Source organism: Bufo gargarizans, chromosome 2 (assembly GCF_014858855.1).
Source record: "Bufo gargarizans isolate SCDJY-AF-19 chromosome 2, ASM1485885v1, whole genome shotgun sequence".
NCBI lineage: Eukaryota > Metazoa > Chordata > Amphibia > Anura > Bufonidae > Bufo > Bufo gargarizans.
In genome coordinates this window covers 688,650,115-688,675,809 of record NC_058081.1, presented here as the reverse complement: position 1 = coordinate 688,675,809, position 25,695 = coordinate 688,650,115, and the positions used below count along the sequence as shown (strand labels likewise).

General features: G+C 41.4%; 1 protein-coding gene and 1 long non-coding RNA gene across 3 annotated transcripts; both read left to right on the top strand.

The window, feature by feature from the left end:
• Nucleotides 1-658: 658 nt before the first annotated feature.
• On the top strand, nucleotides 659-11,200 carry LOC122928977 (chymotrypsin-elastase inhibitor ixodidin-like). Of its 2 annotated transcripts, none has more exons than XM_044282344.1 (5): nucleotides 659-718; nucleotides 816-877; nucleotides 1,056-1,088; nucleotides 8,145-8,311; nucleotides 11,037-11,200. In XM_044282344.1, the coding sequence occupies exons 2-5, from the start codon at nucleotides 841-843 to the stop codon at nucleotides 11,046-11,048; spliced, it is 249 nt and encodes an 82-aa protein (XP_044138279.1). In that variant the 5' UTR covers nucleotides 659-718; nucleotides 816-840; the 3' UTR covers nucleotides 11,049-11,200. The 2 variants fall into 2 exon arrangements, with proteins under 2 accessions (XP_044138279.1, XP_044138280.1); XM_044282345.1 differs by having other exon boundaries at nucleotides 681-723.
• Nucleotides 11,201-16,362: 5,162 nt separating this feature from the next.
• LOC122926994 lies at nucleotides 16,363-17,317 on the top strand. The gene is made up of 3 exons (XR_006387745.1): nucleotides 16,363-16,410; nucleotides 16,801-16,845; nucleotides 17,132-17,317. It is a non-coding gene; the product is annotated as an uncharacterized LOC122926994 (long non-coding RNA).
• The last annotated feature ends 8,378 nt before the right edge of the window (nucleotides 17,318-25,695 follow it).

Here is a 25,695-nt window from a genome sequence, read left to right as displayed (position 1 = left end):
AAGACCAATTTGTGGTTTGGAAACAGGAAACTTTTTTGCTTGAGGCAAAATCCACCTGAGCAAACGTCTAGACAGATCCATCAAAGATGAAGAACACACTTGTGAAATGTACATGGATCGTCAGGCCCTGAATGAGGGAACTGACCAGATATTTATACCAAATCTTTGGTAGATTACAAGCAACATTGCGGAAAAGCTTAACCATCGCTTTGCTGGTGCCTCAGGGTATTTGTAGGGCAGACCTGAACAAGCCAACCAAGTTAAAAGACATTCATGAGGGAGTCAATTTGTGACAGCCTCTTAACTATCATGTATCAGTTATAGCAGAGTTTCCTCATATGGGGAACACGGTGGCACTACAGCCTTCTCACATCCTTGTTGATGCAATTACTGATATACAGGGAAGAGACAGAATTTGCACATTCTGTTTTAGCAAATATTTGTCTCAGAGTCCAATTACATCTAATTAGTAATGCATTGCCTAACTGATTATGGATTGCCTAACTAAATTGCCAATGAAAATCTGCATTTATTACTGGTAGATGAGAAATCTTGGAATAAGATGATCTAAACAGACACAATGTTTAATTGTTGGGACTACACCTTGAGAAAGCTTCCAAAAACATTCTGATTGGCTCCTGGTCAGAAGAGCAGAGCTATAAATTCTGAAGGATCATCTTCTCATCTTAATTATCTTCTGAGGATCATTCACTGACAGGTAGCGTGTGTATCCATTTAATTTGTTTGGTGTATAATCTATTTGAAATATCAAATATCTTAATATCTTATACTTTTTAACTTTTTGAATTCAAAAGGCGCAATTTTACAACTTCTGCAGTGATGGCCACGATGAAGACTCTTCTGTTAGTTTGCTCAGGTATTACAAGAATTAAAAAATAACTTTCGAAAACATTCATAGATGTGTATTACAATAGATATTAATAAATGATTATATTACATTTTGTATTATAACTTTCTAGACATGATTTTATTTAGTAATTTTTTTGGAAACATACATGTTAACAAAAAAGTTAACCTAATTTTTTTTGTTTTAGTGATTTCTTTAGGCTTTCTTTACGGTGTACAAGGTGAGTGAAGTTGAATATGTATTTATTGTAAAATCACTAGCTCCAGCTGTTAGTTGAATGTCTATGACAAATATGAAATGCAAGAAACATAAGAAATCTTTTTGCTACTTTTTGTTCAGAAAAGTGGCATTTTTTTAATGGCTTTTTTATTTTAGAAAAAGGCAGCATGCTGGAGCTCTTGGCACTTTTTTTTAAATCACCTTTACTTTAGAGGAAAAATGCCATTAGGAAAATGTTAGTGGTAAGGCAGACTGACCCAGATTTACTGATAATAAAGATGGTATATGTCTGTAAGTGTGGTCTAGACCTGTAGCAGATTTATCCTAGGGGCTCAGGGTCGATGATAAAACTGGTGCAGACTCTATACTTTCATCCCAGAATTGTCGCACAAGTTTGGTGCAAAATGGTGCATGAATGGACATGACCCTTTCCCACAAAGCCTCACACTCTGTCAGGCATGTAGGAAAAAGCGTAGCAACCCTACATGTTCCAAATTATGCTATTTTGTTTTAATTTTAGACAGATTTTTGCTGCAGACGTATTAGTTAATCTGGGCCTCTGTTTAAAAAAACTCAAAAAAAGCACAAATGCCCCAAAAATTATTGAGGTTATTCTGGCAATTTTGCAGCAACAAATGCTATTGCAAATGTGTGTGTGTATAGGGATGTGGTATAGTTCTACTTTGGAAAAGAATCTGAGCATTGTGATTTAGCAAGTTCCTAGTAATATACCTCCTTACATTTTCTGAAATGTTGACCAGGTCTGGAAAATGCGAATGTTTTTTGAAAAGTGCAATTGATAACAATCTTAAATTGATTGCTTGTTTATAAAATGGATAATCAGTATGCAGTAAACTCCTTAGCTCCCCCTAGTGGTGGCTCCAGAAAGAGAGAATACTATATTGCTCTCTGCAGGGAATTTGGAGATCTGTACAAAATTCCAGCCACAACAAATAGGAAGAAATAAAACTGCACAGAAGCTTGGACTTATTTAGATAACAGAAATGGTTTTCAAGGACATAAATTCAATTTCAGCTGTAATGCTCCTGTCCCCTTTAAATTCTATTGTCCTTACTTTGGAACATTTTTCCTAAATTTATCTATAGATCTTTGGTAAAGAGGTTTTCTAGGATCAGCATATTGTTGAAATTTTCCTAGAATAGACCATTATTGTCAGATACGTGGGGTGCAACTCTCTGAACTCCTCGCTGAATAGCTGAACCTTGATAGCTTTATTGTTCACATTGGCCCGTTTACTTGCACATCGTACATACAGTAGTGACAGAGCAGGATATCATGTGAATAGGACAAAGCTGAACCTTGCACAGTTGCCACTAAGAGGAAGGCATGCTGGTAGATGAGCCATAATAAAAATTTAATGGGCTGCAGTGTTCGTACAAGAACATTTCAAACTTCTGATCAATGATGATGCTGAGTCAAACCCCCACCTATCTGATATTGATAGCCTATCCTAAGAACATGCCACAAACATACCAGTTCTTGAAAACCCCTTTAATCAGTATTACTATATATTAAAGAGGACCTTTCACTCGTATACAAACTAAAAACTAACTCTATCTGTGGGCAGAGCGGCGCCCAGGGATCTCCCTGCATTTACTAGTATGTCTGGGCGCCGCTCCGTTCGCCCGGTATAGGCTCCGGTGTCTCAGCTCCGTCTGTTGTATTGGACTGATTTTTTGTAGGAGGTGTGTCCCTTGCTGCAGCACTGGCCAATCGCAGCGCACAGCTCATAGCCAGTTTATGAGCTGTGTGCTGCGATTGGCCAGCACTGCAGCAAGGGACACGCCTCCTACAAAAAATCAGTCCAATACAACAGACGGAGCTGAGACACCGTAGCCTATACCGGGCGAATGGAGCGGCGCCCAGGCATACTAGTAAGTGCAGGGGGACCCCTGGGCGCCGCTCTGCCCACAGATAGAGTTAGTTTTTAGTTTGTATACGAGTGAAAGGTCCTCTTTAACCCAGATCTTGACCCCACCTTGCATATTATGTCATGATTTTTAATTCAGTAATTTGAGATCTTCTACTTTTATAAGACATTATCCAGAATAAAAAAAAAATAAAACTGCAGCACTCGCCGGTCTTAAATTCATGCTGGTTTATTGACCAAAAATTTTAAAGTTTTTGACTATCCTAAATGGTCACATGATCACCGTGCAAGTCTGCAGTATTCCAATACATGTGCACTCCGTTCTATTGAGCGCACTGTCTGCCATTTATTGAAGCAATTGCTTGAGAGAATATGTCCACAGCAGCATCATGTCTGTAACTTTATTTTATCTACATTAATATGGTGATCATTAGTGATGAGCGGGAGGTTCCATATTCGATTTCGCGATATTTCGATTGAATATTCGTGTTATATTCGTCGAAATCGAATATTCGTAATTATTCCAATTATCGCGATTAATATGCGATTTAATTAATCGCATATTGCGATTTTTTTCTTAGGCAACGTTCCTATGACTAATTGACTATGGCTAGGCTATATGTGTATTTTACGAATATTCTTAATATTGCTCTAACTTCGTCTTTTAGAATATTCATAATATTCTAAAAGACGAAGTTAGAGCAATATTACAAATTTTCGTAAAATACACATATAGATTGTAATTTAGCTAATATAGTGCTATAATCTTTTTTTTTCTCAAATTTTTGTTGTCTCTTATGAACTTAAGTTTTTTAAAATATGTACACTATTAAAAAAATTACTATATTAGTATATTAGCTAAATTACAATCTATATGTGTATTTTACGAATATTCTAAATATTGCTCTAACTTCGTCTTTTAGAATATTAGTTTTATTGCTCTAACTTCGTCTTTTAGAATATTACGAATATACTAAAAGACGAAGTTAGAGCATTAAGAATATACGTAAAAAGTTGAAATCGCAATTCGATTATTATAACTTGAATTAATCGAATTGCGATTTCAACGTAATTCTCAAATCCGACAGTACATGCTAGTATATGGAGACGTTCCCATGGTGATGAGGACGCTCCATGAGCACGGAAGTCGGCAGAAGCGGCAACGGGCACTGACTGGAGCAGTAAAAAAAAAAATTGATTTTGCGAATATATAGAACGATATTCTAAATATTTGCAAAATCTCGAAATTGCGATATTCGAGAAAAAAATTCGCAATTCGAATATTCTCGCTTAACACTAGTGATCATGCGACCAGTTTGCATAGTGGTCATGTGGCCGATTTGCACAATGATCATATGACCATGTGATTGCATTGAGCATGTGACTGGCCATTTGCATGGTGATCATGTGGTCAATTAGCATAATGTTCATGTGACCATTTAGGATGGTATATGTATTCGTGTATACACACACAATTGTTTGCTTGTGAAAGACCTAGAGGCTGAAATGTCACAATTTTTGGTGAATAAACCAGCATGAATTGAAGACCGGCGAGTGCTGCAATTTTATTTTTGATTTATTCTGGATGATTTGGGGATGCTACAGACTGGTATCCAACACTGCGGACACCACCACCATAGAGACTTTTTGTTATAGATTCGTAAATGCTGCTACTTTTTTTATGTATAAGACATTAGACATGTATCGATTGGTCAGTCTTTGTAAAAAGTAGAGAAAAGTGAATTGCTCTACCAGCTCAGTGATGGGCAAACTGCGGCTACAAATCCCATCATGCCCTACTGTAGGCTGGGCATACTGGGAGTTGTAGTTTTACAAAATCTGGAGAGCCGCAGTTTGCCCATCCCTGTACCAACTAATTGGATTTGTTATGAAATTCACAAAAAATCTACTTCCAAACGAAGCTGATATTTTGGAATTGTGCGAAAGAGACCACCATTTTACGATTTAAGTTAAGACACTAATGAGGAAAGTAAGGATGAATATGGAAGATAACATGGGCCCTGGGCAGGGGTCCTGGCTGATGGGTTTGCCCTCAATACCTTGCAGCCAGCCTGACAGCCAATCAAGAGGAAGCATATTGGGAGGTCTATCAGGCGCTGTGTTAGCTCCCAAGCAGAGATGCCATTCTAAGTTCAGCCATTGATGTGATAAGACGTATCTGTCCCAGAAAGAGCATTTGGAGACACGAGACCATTTTTATATGATTTGACGTTACTTTGTTAAAAGCCGAGGCCGCAATTCATAAGCAACAGTTCAATATAATTTATGAATGTGAATCATTAAAGGGCTTCTGTCAACAGCTTTGTACCTATAAAACTCCAACACATTCCAGTTCAACTAGTTTCATAGGCACCAATCTGCTGACAGATGCCCTTTAAGTGAACTATGGAAAACAGGGTCCAGAGGAAGCAAGCAGGTCAGCAGTGTCTATCTATTGACATGACTTTGCAATCGCAACACAGAACAACTTTAAGAAATACACAGAATTTGAGCTGTATAATGCAGAGCTGTGGCCATGCAGTGAAGCTGAGCTAAAACACAACTGGAGCAGTTGAACTGTGACTTGGCTTGGAGCTGTACAAAGCAGAGCTGTGTATGTGCTGTGATGAAACAGAGCAGAGACACACCCGGAGCAGTTCAACTGTGGATTGGTTTGGAGCTGTACAAAACAGATGCCAGGAGTGCAACCAGTCACTTCACTAGGCAGGGCTGTGCTGGAAGGGTTGACACGTCACGGCAAAGTCCTGGCTGTTGGACATTTTAGTGCAACTAGAAACTGAGCCAATCAGGTTACTGACTTTTTCTCCAATCCCGGAGCTAGGCAGTGGATTTAGTACTACTAATTCCAATCAATCTTGCCTGTGATTGTAGATGTTTTCAGGGCATCATGCTGTGGACTTCCTACTGACCTTTCTGGTAGACTGACTTATACCATAGCTTGTATTTTGCATTTAACCTGTGGCTGCTGTTCCTGCTTATATCGACTCTTCTGTACTGACCTTGGCTTGTCTCTGGATTTCTCATGCAATGCATTGATTGTGTTTTTCTCTCCTGGTTTTGACCTTGCTCGCTAGCTATAACTATCAGATTGGGGGCCTTGTACCCTGTGGAGCCCTTGTACCCCAGAGTGGCTGGTTAGAACTGTGCATCACCACTCTAGTTATTTCTTTGGGAGCACCGGAAATAGCCAAGCACACACAGGAAAGAACACTGACACTGGACTATTTGAACCGGCATGATCAGGAATTAACACAGCAGGCAGGCTGGCTTCAGGGACAAACTTGACCAGGGACCCACAGTGCTTGGCAAGGAGTGGCAGAAGAAGAGACATGACAGACAACAATCAGCACACAGGATAGAACACTGAGCTATATTTATATGTTTATATATATAAAAAGAAAAGCAATAGCAGCACTACTGTATTTTTCTGTGTAGATCCAATGAGTGGCGGTGCTCGCAGTGTTGTACCTAGTCCTAGTGTCCCAGCCGATAATCTAAAAAGATAAAACTGAAACACTCCTTGTCTCTTTTTAGTGGTGGTTATTCACCAAGTAAGGTGTGACGCTTCGACTACATATAATCTTTTTTAAGCATTGTGTGGCGTACTTAGCTTCATAAATGATCCCATAGAGTCTTGCCAGGCACAGCTATGACATGAGGTTGATACTCGTTATGACAAACATGATGCTGCTGAAGCCTGCTCCTCAGGCATATTTGTGAACATGGAAAGCTGCATGCTTGGTTGCTTACATGCTCACAAGCATTTTGATAGCATCAAAAAAGTGATGACTACTGGGTTGGCATGCTTTAGGATATAAATATCAAAGCAAAATGGTGGACAGTTTTCTTGATACCAACAGGGAGGCCAAGTTATTGTATTATCAGGATGCATCCAAGCAGAAAATTTTTTAAAACTTTAATCATGACATACGGATTCATGCAGATTTTTACACACCTGGGGCTGATGCTAATGAATAGATCTTTCATTGTATCAATTGTATTGTTAGCCCAATTATGTTACAACTAATACTAACCCTGCACAACCCAAAATCTACAGACTTGTCTGTCATAACTAGAGATGAGTGAAGTTTCGAAAATGTTGATTTGCTTGCTTGGCCGAATTTCTCAAAGATATTAATTCATCGTAAAGCACATTTCTTTGTGAGTAGGGGGCGCAATGACGGGGAAAAGTGGTTGCATTGCCCCCGTCACTAAACCCCTCACCTGAGATAAAAATTAAAAAAAATAGGGCTTTCAGGGATTAGTTGGTAAAAATAAATAAATAATATTCACCTTATCCATTTGAGCGTGAAAAGGCTTGATTGAAGATCTTTTGCAGCGAATGGTGACATTATACGTCACCGTGCACGAGATTTCACATAAGTATATTTTTTTTACCGCCATTTCAGGGAAAATTGATTTGTTACCACGAAGCACAAGGAAATTTGGCTTTGTGGCAAATCGAATGTTCACTAAAACTCAGATCAAAGTTCACTTCAGACACTTCGATGTGCTCAACACTAGTCATATCCCATACTGAACTGCTGCAGCTTCTATTGCCACTACCACTATTCTTCACAGCTGCACATCTACTACCTTGTCGGTTCCATATTGTGCTGCTAATGCTCTCACTACTACAGCTGCTACTACTTCCCCTATACAACTACGTGCCTTGTGCCTCGTCTGTGAGGTTCCACATCCACACTCTACTACTGCTGCTCCCCTTAAAATAGAGAATTATTGGATGCTTGTTGAGAACAAGCCACAGCTTCTTCCAATATTACTGTGTGTATAAACACGCTTTCAAGTTATTGAGTATTTTTTTTATTTTAAAAAGCGTAACAGATCAAAAAGTGTGGTGTTTTTGTAAACTCCCTTATTTGTTAACCATGCCCAATTTACTATTGCTGTCATTGCAAAGGGAGAAGGAGAGAGAGAGAGAATAAAAATTCTTTAAAAAAAAAAATTAAAAAAGCAAAAAAGACAATACTGAAGAAAAATCAAGTCCTAGGAGACCTCAAAGTGTCATATACCAATTTTCAGGCCAATTGGAGCAGTTTTGATTCAAGTTGAATTTAAATAATACGATAATCAACATGTTCTTAAATAGCTACAGTGTCAACTTCCTAATGACTTTTCCCACAGGTCAACGGTGCCCTGTTGGAACTAAAATATCAAATTGTTATGGTTGTTGGTCTAAATGTCCGGATAAACCTTGTATCCAAGCTTGTACAAGAGGCTGTGTGTGTGCACAGGCTGGATATCTTATAGGTCCTAATGGCAAATGTATTCCAGAGCAAGAATGTCCAAAGGTAAGCCAGTACCAGATCTCTATGTGATCTGTATATTTAATGTCATTAAAGATCTGCTCTGTATCAGTATGTAGAGCTACAGTATATGCAATGTCTGCATTTGTTAAGGAACAAAAGTTCTTCTTCTAGTCTTTATTCTTTTTCTTCTAATTTTTCTTCCTCTTCTCCTTTTTACTCATCTTTTATTGTTCTTTTTCCTCTTTTTCTCCTCATGGACCTTCTCCATTTTCATTTCCTTCTTTTCGTTCTCCATCTTCTTTTCCTTCTTTTAATTCTTCTTCATCTTTTTCCCCCCTACTTTTCCTTTGTCTCCTCTCTCATTTTGTGGTTCCTTAGAATTATAAACTATGTTACTATGTTCATCTTTGCACTATTTCTTCCTTTCTTCTTTCTTTCTTCTCTTAATTGTTACCATTCATCTTCTTCATCTTTTTCTTCATTACATCCCATTACATTGTTTATGCCTTGCTGTTCCGTTTGTCTGCCTGTGTACTAATCTGTGCCTGATTCCAGACTTTGACCGGTCCCTGATTAGTATATTGACCCCTTGCTGCCTGCCATGACCTTGGACTTTTTTCACGTATATGCACATATTCTCTGCCTGTCTTGAGCTTGGCCTGTTACTGACTGTGAACTTCACTTGACCCCTTAGCGCCCCGCACAAATTTCTCTCACCCCAGAACTAGTCAGAGACAGTGGCCTGAAGGCTTCCCTTCAGCGAAGTCCAGATCTCTGCATAGGGATTAAATTATAAATAGTGTTGATAACGAAAATTCTAATTGCTCATTTTTTAAGCGAATATTTGCTTATCAAGAATTCGCGAATATCTAGAATATAGTGCTATATCTTCGTAATCGCGAATATTCTAGATTTTTTTTTCATCAGTACCCATGATCCCTCACTCCTTCTTGCCTGTGGGCCAATGAGAAGGCTGCAATATCTTTGAATTTAGTAGCAGTGTTGATCGTGAATTTTTATATTGCAAATTATTTATTGCTAATTTGTATTGCAAATTTTCTGATTGCCGATTTTTGCAAATAATGACTGTATATCACAAATTCTGGAATTCGCAAATATATGACGAATATTCACCCAAATATTTGCAAAATATTACTAATTTGAATATTGCCCCTGCCGCTCATCACTGATGATGAATACCAGGGAACCCAAATTCAAACTGGTTGGTTGACAAAGTAGTTCCACACCCACTGCGTGTAATACCTCCTTTTTCCTTCTTCCTTTTCTTAGTCTTCCTTCATATTCATTGCACTCTATTTCCTAACTCTCCCCACTATTGTCCTAATCTTTTGCCTTTTTTATATCTTTTGCTTATTTTTTCTCTTGCTGTTTTGCTCAATCAGGTCTCTTTTTTGCACTGTTTCTCTTTTTGTATAAGTTTCTCTTTTTCCTATCATCTTAATCTGCTCTCTCTTATTCTTCTGATAAGGGTAACTGTGTAGGCTTTGGTGCTTGTAAATGCTTAAATGCACATGATAGGTGTGGACCCGGTTACTGTTTTTGTACTGGGGCTCATGAGCTTCTAGGTTTACGTAACTTCTTTATCTTCTCGTTCATCTTCTATCAGTCAGCGAGATTCTGCACTAATTAATTTTATAATAAATTATATTGAACAGAGCTCCATTTTTCTGATAGAGAGTTTCAAATCTCCCATTCAATGCATCTGAATGATAGACTTCTGGCTGCTGCAATCACCACTTGGGGGAGCTCAGGAGCAGACTACATATTGTTTACACACTGAATTCAGCAAGGATGAGTCAGGAGACTTCTCAGCTCCCTCTAGTGGTGGATGTAGGCAGTAAAAATGTTATCATTTAACAATTCAATGTCTATGCAAAGGATTTTGAGTTCTAGATTACATAAATGAAGCTAGCAAGAATTATTAATCAGAACATCCAAAAGTGAATATTCACAGTAAAATCTTTATTTTCTCTTTTTTCTTCATTGAGTTATTATGTATGTGGAATCAGTATACTCTGTTAGAGAGGTTGTCTCACTTCAGTAAGTGGCATTTATCATGTAGAGAAAGTTAATACAGGCAACTTACTAATATACTGGTATTATCTATATTGCTTCCTTTGCTGGCTGGATTCATTTTTCTATCACATTATACACTGCTCGTTTCCATGGTTACATACCACCCTGCAATCCATCATTGGTGGTCGTGCTTGCACAATATAGGATAAAGCACTAGCCTCTCTGGTGGTCCTGGCCACCAGAGAGGCTGACACTTTTTCCTATAGAGCGCAAGCACGGCCACCACTGATGGATTTGAGGGTGGTCTGTAACTATGGAAACAAGTAGTGTATAATGTGATGGAAAAATGAATCCAGTCAGCAAAGGAGGCAACATGAAGAATCACAATACAGTAGTAAGTGCCTTGTATTAACTGTCTCTACATGATAAATGCCACTTGCTGAAGTGAGACAACCCCTTTAAGTTATCTCCTCCCTATGGTTTTCAAGCTGTAGTGAAACTATAACTCCTAGGATGTCCTGACAGATGTAGACTTAGGGTTATAGTTTTGCAACAGCTGGGGTGCCATACTGGTAGGTTGAGGATCACTGCTTTTTTTTTTTACTTACATCATTCACCACCTCTATTTTCTATGAAAAGTGATATAAAATAAGTTACCGTATTAATAAAACGTCCTAAAAATATCAATAAAAGTCCTGAATATTAATTACTTCTGCACTACTTCTCACAGGTGAAATCTTAAGATGAAGGCAAGAAACCTCTGATCAAAGGAAGACAACATTGACGTCTCAGAGAAGATTTGTTCCTAGTCCTGAGAAAAAATATGGATAAAATAAAATTGCATGTGTAACAATTCTAACTATTATACCCAATAAACCATTGATAGCATCGTAATAGTGTGGAGTCATTTAAACCGCCTCTCCCATTTCTGACTAGATGAAAACCTCTGGTGGCCTGTTCTCCACAAAGGTGTAGGTCACAGAGGTGGGACATATTTTTTGGCATATCTTGTGGTAACCGACAACTATGACAACTGACAAGTATGTTAAATTCACTGGCATTACAATGCAATGCTCCTCCTACACTAAACTCAGTTTAGAGGCTGATTCCCGGGTTTTCAGCGCTCCTTACACAGCCAGCATCGCGCTGTGTATCCTGAGGGGGGAGCGCCAGATCTCAGAATAACAGTGTAGTAGGGAACGGAGGGCTCCCTGATTCACTATGGAAACGAACCAGATGGCAGTGACAAGAATCGGGGCACATGCACCATCTGCCCCCCTTACTACGCCCCTGATATAAGCTATATATTCAGTTTTGCTCAGATCCTACGGGTCTGGGACGCATGTGCTATTAAATGATCTACTAGTTAAGGAAATAGCTAAAATGACATTGAAGGGGGAAGTTATCATTATGGGACACTTCAATCTTCCAGATGTAAACTGGAAAACCAAAATAGCTAGTTCTGCCAGGAGTACAGATATTCTAAATTCCCTACTGGGATTATCTCTACAGCAGGTAGTTGAGGAGCCAACCCGGAAGGAGGCCATTTTAGATTTAGTATTCACAAATGGGAATTTGGTATCTGATATTACTGTAGGGGAAAGCTTGGGATCTAGTGATCACCAGTCAGTGTAGTTTACTATGAGTACAGTGACTGAGTCACACCACACAAAAAAGTTTTAGATTTTAGAAAAACTGACTTTTCTAAAATTAGATTAGATTGGTACACGAGTCCCTATCAAATTGGAACAGTTTCATTGGAGTCCAGGAGAAATGGGACTACTTAAAAGTGGCACTATTGAAGGCAACAGAAAATTGCATTAGGCTTGTCAGTACTCAGCAGAAGTGGCCAAAATCATTAAAAACAAAAAGATAGCATTTAGGAATTATAAAAAAAAAAAAAAACCGAGGATGAAAGGCAAATTTATAAGATTAGGCAGAGAGAGGCCAAACAAGCTATAAGAGCTACTAAAGTGCAGGCAGAAGAGAAATTAGCTCAATCAGGGAAAAAGGCGATAAGACATTCTTCAGATGCATAAATGAAAAAAGGAAACTAAAACAAGGAATTACCAAATTAAAAACAAAAGAAGGAAGGCATATGGAAGAAGATAAAGAACTAGCTGACTGCCTCAATGAATACTTCTGTTCAGTTTTTACAAAGGAAAATGAAGGAAAAAGACCTCAGTTAGGAAAGAAGACTGATGAATCTTTTGATGCATGTGTCTCTACAGAGGAAGAGGTTCTAAGTCAGCTGTCTAAAATGTATACAAATAAGTCACAAGGGCCTGATGGGATACACCCAAAGCTATTAAAAGAGCTCAGCGGTGAACTAGCAAAACCATTAACAGATTTATTTAACCAATCACTGGCAACAGGACTCATCCCAGAAGATTGGAAATTAGGAAATGTTGTGCCCATTCACAAGAAAGGTAGTAGGGAGGAATCGGGCAACTATAGGCCAGTAAGCCTGACATCAATAATAGGGAAATTAATGGAAACCATACTTAAGAAGAGGATTGTGGAACATCTAAAATCCCATTGATTGAAAGAAGAAAAACAGCATGGGTTTACTTAAGGGAGATCATGTCAAACTAATCTTATTGATTTTTTTGATTGGGTGACTAAAATAATAGATGGAGGAGGTGCAGTAGACATCGCTTATCTAGACTTTAGTAAGGCTTTTGATACTGTCCCACATAGAAGGCTTATCAATAAATTGCAGTCTTTGGGCTTGGACTCCCATATTGTTGAATGGATTAGGCAGTGGCTGAGGGACAGGCAACAGAGGGTTGTAGTCAATGGAGTATATTCAGACCATGGTCTTGTTACCAGTGGGGTACCTCAGGGATCTGTACTGGGACCCATATTGTTTAATATCTTTATCAGCGAAATTTCAGAACGCCTCGATGGTAAGGTGTGTCTGTTTGCTGATGACACAAAGATTTGTAACAAGGTTGATATTCCTGGAGGGATACACCAAATGGAAAAGGATTTAAGAAAACTAGAGGAATGGTAAAAAATCTGGCAATTAAAATTTAATGTTGATAAGTGCAAGATAATGCACCTGGGACGCAAAAACCCAAGAGCAGAATATAAAATCAGTGATACAGTCCTAACCTCGGTATCTGAGGAAAGGGATTTAGGGATCATTATTTCAGAAGACTTAAAGGTAGGCAGACAATGTCACAGAGCAGCAGGAAATGCTAGCAGAATGCTTGGGTGTATAGGGAGAGGAATTACCAGTAGAAAGAGGGAGGTGCTCATGCCGCTCTACAGAGCACTAGTGAGACCTCATTTGGAGTATTGTGCGCAGTACTGGAGACCATATCTCCAGAAGGATATTGATACTTTGGAGAGAGTACAGAGAAGAGCTACTAAACTGGTACATGGATTGCAGGATAAAACTTACCAGGAAAGATTAAAGGACCTTAACATGTATAGCTTGGAAGAAAGACGAGACAGAGGGGATATGATAGAAACTTTCAAATACATAAAAGGAATCCACAAGGTAAAAGAGGAGAGAATATTTAAAAGAAGAAAAACTGCTACAAGAGGACATAGTTTTAAATTAGAGGGGCAAAGGTTTAAAAGTAATATCAGGAGGTATTCCTTTACTGAGAGAGTAGTGAATGCATGGAATAGCCTTCCTGCAGAAGTGGTAGCTGCAAATACAGTGAAGGAGTTTAAGCATGCATGGGATAGGCATAAGGCCATCCTTCATATAAGATAGGGCCAGGGGCTATTCTTACTATTCAGTATATTGGGCAGACTAGATGGACCAAATGGTTCTTATCTGCCGACACATTCTATGTTTATATCTATGTTTGCATGTTTGGTGAATCGCGAACTAGCAAAGTTCGCTGCGAAACGGCCGCCAGGACCCCTGCCGATCAGCTGTTTGAGAAGGCAGCGGCGCTCCAGCAGCGGCGCGGCCTTCTCACTATTTACCGCTGGCCCAGTGATGTCACGACTAGTATCAACTAGCAGGGGCGGGGCTAAGCTCCATTCAAGTGAACAGAGCTTAGCCCCGCCCATGCTAGTTGATACTAGTCGTGACATCACTGGGCTAGCGGTAAACAGCGAGAAGGCCGTGGCGCTGCTGAAGCGCCGCTGCCTTCTCAAACAGCTGATCAGATGCTGATGATCTATCCAGAGGATACTGTAGATCATCAGTTAAAACAAAGTGCAGAACCCCTTTAAGCAAAAAGCATAGATGTGGTAGGCAATAACAAGTGCTCGGCGGCACTAAATCAGGTGCTTGGCGGCACCAAAGCAGAAACCATATGTCCTACCAGAATCTGGGGGGTTCCAGTGCACATCCATGAATCCAGAAGGGAAAGCAAAAGTCATCTGTCCCTGGGCTAGATGATGATGTGGTATTGAAGGCCAGGGTGGGCAAAGAACTGTCCCTGATATTGCCCGACAGGGGGGTGCTATTCTGGCCCTGATAGCCTAACCACAGACCACCCACCCTGATAAGAGCGACCCTGTCCAGAACCTTACCCTATATAAAAATGTCCCTAGTAAGCCCCTAGGCCCCTGAATTCCAGGTGATCACTATATAGATCTATGCGTTTTTTATTCATTATAAAAGTATATTATAAGTATACTGCACCCCTCAGTATGTCACACCTATCGATAACACACCTATACCAGTCCTTAAAATGACTTTTGTGGCCCTATTAGCTAGCATTTGGTGTCCCTAACAGCCTGTCCCTGCTCCACACAGCAACCTCTCCCTACACTGGCAAAACACTGAATGTAAAATGGCGGCCAGATCAGGTTTATTTATAAGGTAGGGGGTATGTCCATGTGCTGAAATGTCTTAATGTCTTAAATGCAAAGTTCGCCGTGAAACGACCGCCGGGCAAACCGCAAGGCTATCTCTAGATCTCAATACTGGAGGATAACACTTCAGTTTTGTCCCCATTCATTTTCAATGGGGACAAAACTGAATGGAATGCACCAGAATGCATTCCGTTCCATTTTGTTGCGTTCCCAAGCAGCGTTTTGTGTGTGTCATGGGATGTGGAACAAGATGGATCCAGCATGAAACACCATGCAAGTCAATGGTGCGGATCCATTTTCTCGAACACAAAAGAAAACTGCTCCGCTACCAATTGACTTACAATGGTTTTAGTGTCGGATCTGTCATGGCTATTTTGAATATAATACAACCCGATTTGTTAATAACGGATGTAGATGGTTGTATTATCATGACTGAAGCATGTTTGCTGATACATGAAAGTAGCCTTAGGATGGGTTTCACAATTCCGTTGTGCTGTACTGTATATCTTATAATAGAATATAAGGACGGAATGGCATTCTGTTTTGCTCCGTCCTTATACATTTCTATGGGCACAAATAATGTTTCCGTTTTGTTCTGTTATTTATGACGGGGAAAAAAATCATGTTGACTTAGTTGCCCATAGAAACCAATTAGAGCTCACTTTTCATGTCTTAAAGTGTTCTGAAAAAATAAAAGTTGAGCTGTGATTGGTGTTTATGTGCAACTAAGACAGTTTCCCTTTTAGACAGTTTTGATAAATGAAGCCCAAAGTAACTCAAGGGTATAAAATGCCAGTAAAATTCCTCACCGTCCTGCAGTTACTATTTTGTATAGACTTTTATGTAACATCTGGAACTGGCAATTGGTGGCTAAAAAATCTCCAACAAAAAGAAATAAAACATGATAAAACTTCTTAAAGAAACCCCAAAAACTATGTGTGACATCATCTTTAAAAGGATTCTCAAAGATTTTGATATTGATGGGCTATCCGTAGGATTTTTCCAAACTGTCAAGGTCAAGGTCACAGAAGCACATCCGTGATCACCTATGTGCCAGCTAATACAACAACAGGACACGGGTCCAGAGTGAGCCAAAGAAGTACAAAGAAGCCCAGTATACTTCATGGCACAGGACCATAAGGAATTTGTACGAGATCTTTCACAAACAAACGTAATTATTGCTCAATACCTCTGTGTGGTCTATTGTATCACTGGGATGAGCTTGTCTATAAATAACATCTTCAGGACACATAGAGAATCCCATTGTTATTCTTAGACGGTTTTCAGAGACTTTACTGACTACTGAGGTCTTATTGGTGAGTTAGTTATTTTTTTTTTTAATTTGGGACTGGTTTAGTTTTGTCTCAGGAGCAATGAAGTTGTGCACAGGTATAAGTGATCTGTAACTTGTCTTCCTTATTTTAAAGGGTTCTATAAGATTAGGAATAAAAAAGACCCCCTCTTGTAAATAGGACGTATTGAGCTAAGCTGCAATACCAGATGTAGGCCAAGGATAAGGTTTTTGGACAATAACACCCTTTTTTATAATCCTTAACTGCCCTTTATATATTAATGTGAGGTAAAGTCATTTAGAATGTTATCAGTGGAGAATTATATGGCAAGAACATCCATAGGCATATGGTTTATAAGGTAAGTAAAGGATGATCGCTGTTTGTCACTAAGTGTACGCATCATTTATTTTCCAGACTTGAGGATTTGCTACAAGATGGCTTTACTGAGGCTGGTGCCAGGTACAACAACAATTTACATTATATTGTGGTCTTACAGGGCTTGTTTACTTTTACAAATAATCAAAGTATTAATTTAAAATATAAAATGTAGCAACATTGTAAGAAGTCATCTCCGTGGTTGCAGACTACAAGCAAGCCTTGTGTAATCTGATCCTGCAGTCTTACATTACTCCCCTCACTTTTATGCCTTGATGACCTTATAAAGAGAAGAAGAGGAAGGAGATAGAAGTGAGTAAGATGAGACTGTAGGGTTTCTTTTCTAACCTTTCTTCCATTGTTCCTACAGTTCTTCAGTGTCTGTGTTTGTTGATACCGGGAGCTGTCCTTTTATGTGGAGGAGACACAATTATTGGTAAGATAGATTGCTGTAATTCAGTGGTCTCTAGCTAATGGCTGTCCAGCTGTATTGAATCAATAATCTCATCATTCCAGGGCAGGCTAGGCAATAATGTTTCAAAACAGATAAGAAGCTACGGATTGCTCACCACTGCACTGGCCTGGCTGCTTTTACAAGAAAAAAAGAAACAAAAGGGAGCGTGAAAAAAAGGGAAAGGGACTAAGGGATAAGGGAGGATGAAGGACAATTGGAAGGCGAGAACAGGAAATGGGAATGGGTGAGGAATGGTGGGGCAGGGAGGGGCGCCAAAGGATGCCTGAGGAAAGGGCAAAATTAGAAATTCAGAGAATGGAGTGGTAAGGCTGCTCACACCAGACAACGTCTGATTAGCAGACTGTAGTAAGTACAAATGAGAAAAGAAAAAAGAGGAGGTGGTGGAGCGCCAAGACAAAGTCAGAAAAGCAAGACATTGTAGGCTGGATCAATCTAGAACCCAACTCTATAGTGTCAAGATGAGGACCCTAGGATCCCAAGTTGTGCAGATTTAACAATTGTAGATAAACCCACTATGAGTTAATATATACCCAATAACCGAATGATTCCAAGGAATGAGTACACAACGTATTAAATTTGGAAAATTGTAAATTAAACCAGATCAGAAATAAAATCCCTTAAAAGTTATTGGCAAGTATATTCATATGTTTAGACCACATTAGGGCTTATGCACACTTTGTGTGGTACTCACTTCACAAGGGAGGGAGGCACAAGATAAGCTCAAGACACTTGACGCCAAACCCTCCCCCGCCGAGAATGGTAGAATGGTGTACTGCGGTGGACTCTTAATATAAAGCAAGGAAGTTCTTTATTATGGATAAGCTCAACATGTTTCGTGGTATTAATCACCCCTTCGTCAGGAGCAGAACATAGGAATAACTGTCAAACATTTACAGGGGTATGTATATACCGTAAACAATAGAAGGGATATAGTGCCACATAATAGAGCATGCACTTCCGGTCACATGACTCCGGAACCGGAAATGTGCTTTCTATCTAAGAATATATAGCAATATACATACTGCATAACCTAAAAAAAATCCAACTTAGAGAATGGAGAAGACTACGAATATTAGGGAGAGCCATAATATGCAGGATGGTAAGTGAAAACCTAAAGGGAGGGTAACGTGATCGTCCATGACCCCCGGTCAAATGACCAGAAGCTCGGATATGCGTTCCAACTGTGCCCTGTCTTCCGACCATGTGACTTCTTGGCTGCTTTTATACAGTCATACCATTCTATATATCCATGTGCAACGAGCCCTGGAGGAGCCAGTGGAGAGGATGGGCCCTTCTGCAGTGTTGTGTCATGGTGTCCTACCTCAGGCCATTGCTCCCTGGGGTTTGGTGCTCTTAATAAATGTGAAGGAACCAGGCAGAGATTATAGAATATAGAACAATTTTCTTCACAAAGTGCAAAGACATCCACCACCAATTCGTACAAAGTGCTATTTCTTTTCCCAGAAAATGTGGTATGGTGGCTGGAATGTGGCAGAGATGACACTCAAAAATTTGCTAGCTAACAATGTCTCTGTTTCCTTATTCCCCTCAACACAGAGGTACTCTGACACCTTTGGCTGTAGGTGTCCACTGTATTATGCTGGCTTCGAGCTATGCCTGTCCTAAACTGGATGGTGGTGTCTTAACGTGCCTCCCTTCACCTCGATTGCTTGATCACTCTGCTGTCAATAATATTCAATGATCTCCAAGATTTCTGTGGGACTCTGCAAATTCTCAGGAGTAGTTGTCCTCCTGGATAAGCCAACTCTGTGATGCTCATGGCCTGAAGAATGGGAGCTGTATTCCATACTCCTTCACTCTTCACTCTCTTCCTTCTAATTCATTCTAACTACCGTAGCTTTGCCCCTTCCTTGGCAGAAAGTCATACCAGCCCACCCCAACCAAGAGGTGATGAATGGGATGGTAAATTTCATTCCTGTTGCCAAACACTGCCAACTGCACTCCACCCGCCTATGTACAAGGTGTATTGTGACATAACATAAACATTACAAAGCATTATATTATTAACCAATTGTAGTACCCCCGGTCTACTACACACACTGATTTCATTTATGAAAACCACGATAGCTGTGTTTTTTGCAGCAATAACCTTTTCCCACATGAATGACATTCGGTGCAAAATATTTCAGTGCAGCATAATCCTTTGCATAGATTAAAAAAAAAAAAAAAAAAACGAGACAAAGACGTCATGATATATAATGTAATCTGTGAGATTTTCTTGTAATTCCATTGCACACCTCCATAAGGGAAATGAAACATTGCACAGTTCTTACTGAAATCAAAGGCCTATCATAGTAATGTTGTGTCCTCCAGAGTGAGAGACTCTTTTTGTCTACTCTCCTCTTTGGTTAATGATGAGGATCCAGAACAAAAGGCCCCCCTTTATGAACTCAGAGGTCACTAAAGCCTTAGGCCCCTTTCACACGGGTGAGTATTCCACGCGGGTGCAATGCGTGAGGTTAACGCATTGCACCCACACTGAATCCAGACCCATTCATTTCTATGGGGCTGTGCACATGAGCGTTGATTTTCATGCATCACTTCTGCGTGTATTGTGCGATTTCCATGCAACGCAGATCCCATAGAAGTGAAGTGGGCTACGTGAAAATCGCAAGCATCCACAAGCAAGTGCGGATGCAGTGCGATTTTCACGCACGGTTGCTAGGAGACGATCGGGATGGAGACCCAATCATTTTATTATTTTCCCTTATAACATGGTTATAAGGGAAAATAATAGCATTCTGAATACAAACAACAACAAGGTTTACAAACAACATCTCTTAGCAACCATCAGTGAAAAACGCGTTGCATCCGCACTTGCTTCTGGATGCAATGTGTTTTTCACTGAATCCTCATTCATTTCTATGGGGCCAGGGCTGCATGAAAAACACAAAATATAGAAAATGCTGTGATTTTCATGTTGAAAAATCACAGAACTGATGTGTGAAAAAACAAAACGCTCATGTATACAGATCCATTGAAATAAATGGGTCAGTGCAGGTGCTATGCGTTCACATGACGCATTGCACCCGTATGGAAAACTCACTCGTGTGAAAGGGGTATAAGTTTTTATGTGTTGTCAGGAGTTTATAGGTAAAAACTACGGTATGAGGCAACAGAGCATCTCCCTGATGGATTCACTGTAATAGAGAGAGACTGCTAGTTAGCAAAAACGTTTGGAAATCTATAATAAAGACCAACTAAAATATATCAGTTTTTAAACCCAAAATGAGTAAAATGCTGCAACTAGCCCATGAAGAGCAGGTGCAGAAGATATGAGTGGTAGTGGTCCTGATGAGATATTGTGTCACAGTGTACTTTTTTTAGGGTGTCACACTCTGGGGTTCGGTACAGTCAAAATGTAGTTTGAAGAATCAGGCCAGAAGTAAATATACAACAGCCTGTCTTTACTGAGCGCAAAATATAACACGTGGCACATCCAGCAGTAATAAATACAAAGTGCAGTTTCTCTGGCACCGATTAAGAAGGTTTGGTGGCAGGTTAGATGGAAATAGATTGGCACTAGCGAGCCTTTGCAGATTTAGGTGTCCACTGTAGTACTGGCTTAATATTAGTCTGGCCTAGCGATGGTTTAGGTAGGTGATGGTGTCTAAGCTGTTGTCCCTTACCTTGCAGCAATGACTGAAAAGCTGATCACTCTGCAATTTTGCCTCTCAAGAGGTTTGTTGAGACAGGATTAAGTTGTTCTCAATGGAGAATATTACCTTGTTCCTGTATTTCCCTATCTGGGGAATAAGATATGGTTCCTAGGAGTGGGAGCTCTGAATATGCTTGCTCATAACCCCACTATCAGAACAGGAACTCCTCTCTCCTTAGACTGGAACTCCCTCCTCCTAGCAAGAAGAAGAACCAGTCCACTCCTACTAAGAGGGGAGTAACATGGTAGTTACCCCTGTTCCTGTCAACCATTGCAAACTATTATCTTCCCTGCTAGAAATAAACATCATAGACATCACATAACATTACATACTGTAGCATTGCATATAAAACATTAAACAATTGCACATACCTCCAGGTCTGGGGTACTACAATGCAATAATGAAAAAAAATGCACCAAAAGCATCTATACTCTTAATTTTTTTCTTTACTCACTTACTTTTCAATTCGCTAGACCTGCTTCCGCTATGTGGACCGAATAGAAGTATTTGAGAAGGAAATTATGTGAAATTCTGTGGATGCCCATTCAAATTCTGCTTTTGATCTGAACCAGTTTCTGTCTGCTTTTGTGATGAAGTCCTTCTCAACGGAATTGTCACTGCCAGTTCTGTGAGAAGGTATGACATTCTTCTCTACCTCTTGTATGACTTTCTTTGTTATGGTTTCACTTTGTCATCTCCTTTCCTTCTGACAGGTGTCACTTATTTAGATTAATCGTCTTTCTTTATATTCCCTCCCATACTGCCTCACCTTGCGGTTTATACTACTTCCTGGATGAAGTGTTCACTGCTAGAGGCTGCTGCTGCTGTCTGCTCAGATAAGTCTTTCCCTTTATTGTGTTTCCTTGCTGGCTTGATTCTAGGTAACCCTGACTCCGTTCGTATTAAGTGCAGGGAGCCAGTGGTCGTGTCCCCTTACTATTATAGGGTTTTCAGGTGTCACACAGTCTTAGGTACATGGGCTTACAATCGTCTACCACTTAGACCCTTGCATGTGCATAGCAGTCAGGGAGAGCTCTTAGGGTTTTTAGGGCTCCTTAGTTTGGGATGAAGCCAGTCTGTCATTTATTTATATGTTCCAGCTATCTGCAACTTCACCTGTGACATTATAAACCGCCTAAACCGTCTGTAGCATGGATCCGGTTTCAGCCTTGATTGACCGCATGCAAGGTCTTTCACTGGAGTTAGCAGATCTCCGTAAAACTGTGTCTCAGTTTCAGGTGACCTGTTCTGCTGGCGTTCATGGAGTTTGTTCCAAGCCTAAGATCTCACTTCTGGATACGTTCTCTGGGGGTAGTGAGAATTTTGTTTGCTTTAGAGAGGCTTGCAAAACTCCATTCTCTCCTACTTCCCCATTCCTCTGGTGATGAGGAGCAGAGGGTGGGGATCTTCATCTTGCTGCTTAGGGATAATGCTCAGTATTGGGCCTTTTCGCTGCCAATGGGGGCACGGACATGGGCATCTGATACTAGTTGGAATGATGCTGCACTCCGAAGTCAATTTTGCCATGGTCTTTCGGAAAGATTGAAAGATGCATTTGCTTTTCATGAGAGACTAGCATCGTTAGAGTCTGCCATGTCTCTAGCTGTTCGTATAGACAGGCATCTTAGAGAGAGAGGAGACTACTCTTTCCTGTCATATTTACCTGTCACGGCTGAGGATGGGGAAAACCCTCGGCCGTGCAATGATCAAAGATGTTAACAGCTGCTCGGCCAGGACGAGAGAATTAGGGAGCAGGTCACCTCCTAACGCATCTCTAATCTGACCCTAACTCCTAGCTGCATGAGCCGACCTTGAAGGTAGGAGCTCCCATGCTCAGGAACCTCGGATCCCTACTCACCCTCCGCCGATCCCTGAACTAGGAGTAGGGTAAGACGCTCTGTTCCTTCTGGACACGGAGGAACAGGAGTCTCACTAGTCAAGCTGCAGGGAAAAGAGGAACACAAACAGTCCTATGGATATGACAGGTGAACTGCACTAGTTCCAGCCACCTGCCACAGCCTTGCTGACTGGATCCCTGTGCTGGCAAGCTGACGTCCACACAATACAAAATGAACTCAGCACACACAGACATCCACACACAGGAACCCAGATCCATAGCTGCACCAAATAACAAAAGAAAACATCAAGTGAACATCAACATAAACTTATGACCACAAGGGTGGCCCCCACTGGCAGATGGAATGCACAAGAGGCTGCTCCATCTAACCATGGCTGAAGTACCCCTCAGACAAGTGAAATACACTGAGGCTTTATAGGCCCAAGTAGTCACACCCACACAGACACACCCAGTGTTCACACACACAGAAGGGAATTAACCCTTCCAACACCAGGAATTGTAGTGATACCACATAAAGGGAAATACACACAAATACTCACTGCAGCTGTTACCAATGACAATGACATGTGTGGCAAAAGTGTCCTGGGAGCCGGCTGAGACACTGCCACCACATGTACCTCAAACCAAACGTTGCCACGGGCAGCTACAGTGAAGGGAAAATGTCACAGTGCACACCAAACATAAAACAGAGTGCACACCAGACATACAGAGTGCATACATACACACACACACACACACACACCAACAGGTGTAACCGCATGCACTTGACAGTAAGCAACCTAGCACCAGCTCCGGCTGCTATACTGCCAAGTACAATCACATGTTGCCAGCGGCAACCACAAGTGAGGCAACAAACTAGCGGCCCTCACTTGTGGCTGAACAACAACAACCAAACCGCAGGCAACAGCATGCGGATACAGGAGTCACGACCATGACCATGGCCGTGACACTCCCACCCCTCAAAGCCCCCCCCCACCAAAAAAAAGAAAACTAGTGAGGGACTCACACAAGGGGATAGGAGAAAGGGAATCAGTGTCAGTACCTGCGAGTCTCCCCAGGAATGCTGCCGGACCCTGGAACAACACACAGGAACCAGGATCCGACTGCCAGCCTCTGGAACAACACACAGGAACCAGAGACCAGCAAAGAAACAGCCCGAGGAGACCACACTGACACTGCGTCCACTCTCCACTCACGTCCCCACTCCAGTCGCTGCCAGCAGACACTCCTAACCAGCACACAGCCGGACCACTAATGGAATGCTGCCAGCAGACGACCAGAGATAGGAACATGGAGAGGGACGAGGGATCACCAACACGGACACGGAAGGTAAGGTGGCGGGGAATAAGCCACCAACCGCGCCGTTAACGGTGATCCCCGGAACGCTCTCCCTCCGGAGAACGCGCATGCAGGTCAAAAGAGGATGGCACTGCATGTTGCACCCTCTTTCGAAGGTGTGCCACCGCACACCAGAAAACACACGTGCAGAAAAAAAATAAGGGGACACCATAACAGACAACGGTGAAGGGATGGCGGGGAATGCCACTAACCGCGACTTCAGCGGCGAAACCCCCACAACGCTCTCCCTCCGGAGAACACGCATGCACCCCATCCGCAGATGGCGGTACATGCTTTACCCTCTTTCGAGGGAACCACGTGAGGAGACTTTGTGGTCATACTGTCACAGCTGAGGATGGGGAAAACCCTCAGCCGTGCGATGATCAAAGATGTTAACGGCTGCTCGGCCAGGACGAGAGAATTAGGGAGCAGGTCACCTCCTAATGCATCCCTAATCCGACCCTAACTCCTAGCTGCATGAGCCGACCTTGAAGGTAGGAGGGCCCATGCTCAGGAACCTTAGATCCCTACTCACCCTCCGCCGATCCCTGAACTAGGAGTAGGGTAAGACGACCTGTTCCTTCTGGACACGGAGAAACAGGAGTCTCACTGGCCAAGCTGCAGGGAAAAGGGGAACACAAATAGTCCTATGGATATGACAGGTGAACTGCACTAGTTCCAGCCACCTGCCACAGCCTTGCTGACTGGATCCCTGTGCTGGCAAGCTGACGTCCACACAATACAAAATGAACTCAGCACACACAGACATCCACACACAGGAACCCAGATCCATAGCTGCACCAAATAACAAAAGAAAACATCAAGTGAACATCAACATAAACTTATGACCACAAGGGTGGCCCCCACTGGCAGATGGAATACAAGGGAGGCTGCTCCAGCTAACCATGGCTGAAGTACCCCTCAGACAAGTGAAATACACTGAGGCTTTATAGGCCCAAGTAGTCACAGACACACCCAGTGTTTACACTCACAGAAGGGAATTAACCCTTCCAACACCAGGAAGTGTAGTGAGACCACATAAAGGGAAATACACACAAATACTTACTGCAGCTGTTACCGATGACAACGACATGTGTGGAAAATGTGTCCTGGGAGCCGGCCAAAAGGCCGAGACACTGCCACCACATGTACCTCAAACCAAACGTTGCCACGGGCAGCTACAGTGAAGGGAAAATGTCACAGTGCACACCAAACATAAAACAGAGTGCACACCAGACATACAGAGTGCATACATACACACACACCAACAGGTGTAACCGCATGCACTTGACAGTAAGCAACCTCTCCGGCTGCTGTACTGCCAAGTACAATCACATCTTGCCAGCGGCAACCACAAGTGAGGCAACAAACTAGCGGCCCTCACCTGTGGCTGAACAACAACAATCAAACCGCAGGCAACAGCCTGCGGACACAGGAGTCACAACCATGACCATGGCCGTGACATTATCCCAATGACAGTGGGTCTGTCTCAATCAGTGCGCAGGGGTCTCAGGCTGTCTCAATCCCCTCTGAGGAGGAGGCCATACAGCTGGGTTTGCTTGCCACTGATAGTAGAGGATTCA